At 37.9% G+C, this 7186-nt stretch overlaps 1 protein-coding gene across 3 annotated transcripts; it reads right to left on the bottom strand.

Annotated features, from left to right (window-relative positions):
* Positions 1-925: 925 nt before the first annotated feature.
* LOC107796619 (pentatricopeptide repeat-containing protein At1g74750-like) lies at positions 926-5758 on the bottom strand. Of its 3 annotated transcripts, XM_075255982.1 has the most exons (3): positions 5486-5663; positions 4528-4652; positions 926-3857 (listed from the first exon to the last, which is right to left on the bottom strand). In XM_075255982.1, the coding sequence occupies exon 3, from the start codon at positions 3852-3854 to the stop codon at positions 1254-1256; it is 2601 nt and encodes an 866-aa protein (XP_075112083.1). In that variant the 5' UTR covers positions 3855-3857; positions 4528-4652; positions 5486-5663; the 3' UTR covers positions 926-1253. The 3 variants fall into 3 exon arrangements, with proteins under 3 accessions (XP_075112083.1, XP_016474900.2, XP_075112082.1); XM_016619414.2 differs by lacking the exon at positions 4528-4652 and having other exon boundaries at positions 5486-5758; XM_075255981.1 differs by lacking the exons at positions 4528-4652; positions 5486-5663 and adding an exon at positions 5327-5470.
* Positions 5759-7186: the final 1428 nt, after the last annotated feature.

The raw sequence follows: 7186 nt of genomic DNA on the forward strand, positions 1-7186 counted from the left end.
GCTGAAGTTTTTGTTTTATAACTGGCGAACTTCGGCTCTAGAGCGAAAGTTTTTGTTTTTGTAACTTGTGAAGAGCTGAAGTTTTTGTTTGTAACTGACGAACTTCAGCTCTAGAGTTTTCTTCCCTTCATAATGATACAACCATTTCTGCTCTAACTTCGAGAAGATTTCCAGCGTCATCTTACTGAACTCCATCACTGAACAACGAAACAAGCAATGAAAGTAATTTACAGTACTGATGGATTATGCAACAGTTAATGGAAACTGCTCTCGATGAAACGGAAACGTTGTGGTATGCCATCCCAACATTTGAAGAATAGAAGAATTACAATAAGACTTGACACCAATATGTTGCTGCTAATGCCATGCATTATCAAATAGGATCTGTAGCTTCGTCGTAAACCAGCTATATCAGCATTTAACAGATCATCTATTGCCACCGTTCAATCAAGCAACAAGACTTCGATATTCTTTGGAGAGGCATTTATGATGCAAAATTGCACTGTATATTCCTATTTTTTTCTTATTTATTTCTTCTGCACTAACAGAAATACAATGTGTGCAGTGCGACTTCAGAAAGAGGTTGAGGGCGGATATAACTTTGAGAAGGAGAATGAGGAGAAAAGGGGCTGAAGTTGTTTAAAACGTGGGTACAAGTTAAAACTTTTTAAAAAATGGGTATAAGGTTAAATGGGGACGACCAAATAGGGTGCCCCGTGCAATTTTTACCTTCGATCACAAAGAACCTGTTCTACATTTATATAGGCTTCACGTGACACAGAGTGCGTCAAGTGATTGCCTTACATAATACAATATAAACAGATTTCTTCTAAGATCGTGCAGCCTAGGGAAAAGAAAGCAGAAGAATAGAATTCAATTGGAAAAACAATAAAGAGAACTGAAGTGGAACACCTGACAAAGGTAATACAGAAAGCAAAGGCTAATTCCTTCTTCTGGTCCAACAGCCAATAATGTGAGCAACTATGAAACAAAACTTGGAAAGTGACCCTAATTGGCAAGTGGCAACGGACAGGAAATCACTCCTAATTTCTTCTACAGCCACTAGACAACGGTTAGATTCAGACAAAATAGACTCCGGGATATGAGACCAGTTAGAAAAAACATAATTAGGAAAACTCACTGAAAATCCATACGAGCTGCACATAATTAGGTACATTCTAATTCCTGAGGAAGACCAGTTCCTCTTCCATGCCAAAACTGTGATTTTAGCTAGATATTCTTGACATCGAACACTATAGCAAATGCATCCTCTCGACATAAGGTTGGACCAACCACCTAGTGAGAGGCTCCCCACAGCCCACAAAGCACCCTGAATTCCCATTCTGAGTTAAAAATGGGAAGCCGAACATGTTAAGCAACTCCTGTACTGCCTGCCTCACCAAAGAGGATCCTGTCACACGACTCCTACGACCCCATCCTGTCACAATATCAATGCGGCTTGGACAAATTCCCGAGATGAGCATCTGTCGGCGAAACCAGGCAAGTGTTCTTGAGAGTGCTATTATAGCAGTTCCATCTGACATCACATGGAGGTTTATAAGCCAATAACAGGAGCTTTTCTCTCTAACTGCATCAGGGTAGACATTCTTGTGTGCTGCCACCTCCCAGACAGATCCAGCTTCCTCCTTCAGCCCTGATTTGTGCATAAAATCAACAACTGCATCAACAAGACCCCTTTTACTCTCTCTGTCCTCGCTGTGCATCAGATCCAAAAAGCTGCTAACATGATCCCTCACATTCTGCCCATCGGGTCCTGCTGGTGGCATGGTTAGAAGGAATGCGTGCGCTGGGTGGCGTGTGACTGCCATCAGCTCACAACAAAAGGACATGTCAAATGATGTTTGAGCTTCTGTGCAGCAACTGAGGAGCAAGGTATAAGTTTGCAGAGAAGGGTTTAGACCCAATTCAAGCATGCTTTGAAGCAAGTTGTACGCATCTGGCAAGCGGTGAACCCTAAGGAAAGCACTCAGCAGAGAATTGCACGTAGGCACATTGGGGCACAAACCTGCATTAATCATCGCACAGTACCAGTTCCAAGCTTTTTCTACATTCCCAGCCTTTCCCCATAGGTCCACTAGAAGACCATAGACAGGCTCATCAGGTACCCAATTCTTCCTTTTCATCTCTGTAAAAACTGCCTCTGCTTCCTCCAGATAGCCACAATGGCCAAGCACCTCCATTACAATGCTGTATGTCACTTTGTCCGGCTCAAATCCAGCATTCTGCATGTCACGATATAACTGCAATGCACTAGAATAGTTCCTCGCTTTCGCATGCAAAGCAATCATAATGTTGTAGGTCACCAAGTTTGGTACACATCCCTGATTAACCATCTCACAGAACAGTTTGTGCGCAGCAGCTAAGTGACCTGCTTTTCCAAGGCAATTGATGATGACACTGTAAGTGAATGTGTCTGGAGAGAGCCCAGCCTCTTGCATCCTTTCATACAAGTCCATGGCAACATCAAGATAACCAGCTTTTGCATGGATGTCAATCAGAGTACAATAGGTTACACGGTCAGGTTCAACTCTAGCTTCCTGCATTTGATTAAAGACATGTAATGCTTCACGCAAGTAGTTTGCTCTGCCATAACTGTGAATGAGACGGTTATACGTCACTACATTTGGTTGACACCCATCTCTGACCATCTGCTCAAGCAACTCGTTAATTGCCCCAAACTGCCTAGCACGTCCCAGGAGGCCAACCATGGTGGTATAGGTGTGTCCGTCGTGCTTAAATCCTGGTTGTCGCTTCAACCAATAGAAAAAGCCAAGAGCGACTGTATGATCATGGATCTGCTTAAGAATTTGGTTTGCTTGGTATGGATCCAATAAACAGTTGAGTTCACGAAGAGCATTTTCTGTCTCAGAACCCCAATTTAACTGTTGTAAAATGCGAGAAACTGTTCCAACAACATTGCCACAACTAGAAAACTGCCTGACCATTGGAACAACTCCTGCACTTTGCAGCTTTGTTTCTCGCAATGGCTTGCTGAAACCTTCAGGAATTTCATTCTTAAGCTTTCCTTCAGAGGCACGTACATTTGCCAAGTTACGATTTGGATATGATCTTGACTTTGGAGGTCCTGTCCTCCTCCGGTCACGAGAATCTGTGACAACACCATGGGTCTCCACTTCCCCAATACTGTTGTTCGAAACAGGGTTTCTGCCTTTGACTGAATTATACTTATCACCTCTGCTTTTTGTGTAGTTCGAATTATTTGCAAGGTTTGATGTTACAGGTGTATCAGTAGATGTGTTAGCTTGAAGTTTGTCATTTCTGGAGGTCTTTACATTTGATGGCCTCACATTGGAAATAGGCTTTGTACGATCTACCATACAGTTGTTGGATGAGCTATTCTCTCCGCTCCCATCTAACATAGGTATCTTATAGTTTACCACATCGGATAAAAAACTGACTGCTGCAATACCTGCCCGAACAAACTGGTCTGAAATGGGAGGTGAGGACTGCACAGTATTCTCAGCATCAATGCTACCATAAATAACAGATTCTACTCGCCCAGACACGGTAGATGCGGGTATGGCCTGTGGCCTAGAAGCTGGAGAATCCAAAGTCTCATTTTTTATCGAGCTCACAGCCTTTACAGCATCTCCAGATAATAAGGCACCTACTCCTACAGAGGCTTTTGAAACCAAGCTGGATGATATTTGCGGATGTCGAACCTCATTTCTAGCCTGCGGCCTTTTCGAAATACAAGTTTCATCTTCCGAACAAGTGCACGAACTTCCATCTGCTGCACTACATCGTGATCCACTTAGAAAAAAGGACCTAGCTGACTGGGAGAGTGTGCCGAGATGCTTTGCCCGAAGCATAGTCTGCAAATTAAGTTGGAAAGCCAGGGGAAAAAAGCTTTAGACATGATTAAAATATAATGTAAATGTCAGATGCTCAGGAACTTCAAGGCAGCAGAGCAAGCCATAAATGACTTGTCGAAAGGCAAACTATTTGCCAGGCCAGTCAAGTGTCTATCATGGCACAGCAAAGTAAGAGTACAAAAAGTATGGATTCAAATACTCCTACACTATTAACTTGTGTTTCTACAAGAAATTCATAAATTGATGACTTCTCCATTCAAATCCTATGAATATGATCCAATTTCTTGATTTCCTACTGTAGTTAATACCAAGTTACAAATTATCATACTTGCAATCATATACTCTTTCACTTAGCTTAATGGATTATGTCATTATAAAATCTCAAATAAGCATGTCCACGTCAGCAACCATCGTACACATGGCTAGACGATAGCAGTATTAATCACCTATCAAAAGTTTCACAGTATTAATCATCAGAAATTCCTCACTAGCATAAGGACTGCCTTTTTACTAATTCTTGAAATGCACGACCATCACAATTGCAGTAGACTTCAAGGGGAAAGTAGAAAGACAGAGAAGTTGAAACAACCAGCAATTCATACATATCTAAAACAGGAGGATTAAACTTACAAAAAAGCTGGGAACTGCCACAATCGTATGACTCACTTACAATAATTACAGGATCAGTACTGGAAAAAGAGAATTCTCCATAGCAGCATGTTGAGGCAATAGAGAGCTAAACTTATGTTGTCATAGACTTGTAAGCTGTCACATGTCAACTACCTACGAGCACATCTTGTGTTTTATATGAAGACAAGAAGATTGGTTATTTCTTTCTTTTTCTTTTTACTATCAAACAAACAAACAACAACGGAAAAGCATTTTCAGAATCTGAAGCAGAAAAGTGATCATAAGACCTTAATAAGTGTTATTTTCTGAATGACAAAAGCTAGTGCGTAAATTCACATCCATTTAATAATATAAAAACTTCAAGGCATTTTACCTAATTAACAGTGTAGGAGCTAGTGAGTGGAGTCTAGTCTTTGAAAGTTCAAAAAGTTTCATGACACACAAAATAGAAGAAATGCCTCTACCACAGGAAAAAAAGAGAAAAATAAAAAGAAAGTTAAGATGTCAAACGTAAAATAGAAGTCTGAAAAATTGAACTTTTACAAATAACAACTAGTATTCAATAAGTTTTGCAGTGGCAAAGTATGTTCTTGAGGGTAAATGCCCCTTTTCAGCACAAGGAAAATTAAAAATGAGACTGGTGACACCCATTTTCCAGGGTGAAGCAAAGAACACATAAAAGCACCAATCTTTATCAGATTCAGGGAAAAGTAGACAACATCCCACATTCTAAATCATCAAACCCAAATATTCTCAGTCTCACACCATTAATTCCCAAAAAAGAACACCAAACAGCATGACCATGAAAAAAATAAGGAAATTACATAGAAAACACTCACCATAACAACCAAGAAAAGATCAAGAGCAACTCACATTACAGAACAATTCAAGAAAACCCCAGAAGACCATCATTGACTAGTGATTCATCAAGAAAAAACAAAAGTAGCCGAGCTCACAACAAAGAGCAAAGAGTCAAAGGAAAGAGAGAGAGAGAGTACCTGGGAATAGGTAGACGCGGCTCCAGAGCCACAAAAAGAATGAAAAGGCAAAAGAAAAAAGAATACAGAAGAAAGGGTTAAAGAGGAGGGCGGCTCTTTTTGCCTTCAGCTTATTTGAGTTCCAAGCAACTTGGCGAAGGCAGCGGGTTTACAATGACTGTCAAGGACTGTATTTGTTTCTTTTATTTTGCTTTTTCTTTTCAGATTTTGATATATTTTATACAGTTTACTTTACCCCACTTTTCTGATTTTTTGGCTATTCTCTGATATTAACTTCATCCACGTGTTCTTGTAATCTTGCCTTCACGTTTCAGAACTTACGATCACTCTGTTCTAAATAACTCCTCTATTTATTTCCTCCCACTCTCACTTTTATTTTCTTATAATAATTTAATTGGTAGGCGATTGGACATAAAAATTATAATTTTAAGTTCAAAAATAATATTTAAATTTAAAATTATGTTTGGATATGCAATTAGTCAGTTCACATGAAAAAATATTACAAGTGAATGAAGAAACAAAAATGATCAAAATCAGATTTTGGCTTATTTTCGAAATTTTTTAAAAACTTTAAAAATTTTTGGACAAACATGTTTTTGAAATATATATATATATATATCTATTAATAAACGGGTCCTACTTTTGCTCGGGTCAGTTTCCTATATTTAAGATATTTTGACTTTTGGAGGCTATTATTCAATGTACACTCGTTTTCTTCTGCGGCTTTTTTTTAATCAACATGGAGTGTTTTACTGGATTACTAGGTTATGACTTGGTAACTAGTCTTTTACTGTTTTATTATTCACCTCTCTTTTTGTTTGTTTTTGCAAATGGAGGAATTTGCCGAGATTTCTCAATAGGAATTACGAATCAAAAGTAATCACGGAAAATCAGTACTTGCATTTTTTTATTTTTCTAATAGAAACTTAGAAACTAACAAGATAAATTTTTTTCCATAAAAAAATACTAATTCAAAACTTAAAAAACTTTTTCCTTACACCATAAAGAGAGTTACTATAATTTTTTTTTAGTTTAGTGCAATTACTCTATGATGATGTTAAAAGTTGATTTGTCACTAATGAGAATTGTTGAGATAATAGCAATAATTTAGCAAGTATCAAGTAAAATAGTTGAGTTGTACGAAAACGGATGGAAAATCACCAGCATCAAAGAAAAATATCTTAACATTATATAGTAAAGTATATAATATTATGATTTTGGTATAAAATTCTGCATATCTAATATAATCTTTGTATAATTAATAAGCATAAACTTTGATTTTCTGTATTAAAATTCATGTAAGTTATGAGGAATTTATTACCATAATTCAAACAATATAGTATTAGAATACCAGTCCAGTATAATTAAAGAAAACGTCTAATGCCTCCACTGCTGCCGGGTCCTTAACGGGATTTGTTACCATAATGCTTTAGAACGATACGACACTGCTTACGAAACATGCCTTAGCCTTCAAGAAAGTCAATTTTTTTTCCTCTAGGTCAAACATGGTAAATTAGCAATAAGATCTCTTTCCTTTTCATTTTTCTCTTCGGCCCCTGCTTGATGTTTATATTTATTTTTGATCCTTATCTTTTGAACTTCGCCATTCTATTTCTTTTTTTTTTTTTATTATTATTTATTTATATGTTTTTCATTTTTTTTTCTCTAAGAGGGCGGAGTAAGCGGAGCCGTTTAAATAAC

The sequence above is a fragment of the Nicotiana tabacum genome, chromosome 6, assembly GCF_000715075.1.
Source record: "Nicotiana tabacum cultivar K326 chromosome 6, ASM71507v2, whole genome shotgun sequence".
Classification (NCBI taxonomy): domain Eukaryota; kingdom Viridiplantae; phylum Streptophyta; class Magnoliopsida; order Solanales; family Solanaceae; genus Nicotiana; species Nicotiana tabacum.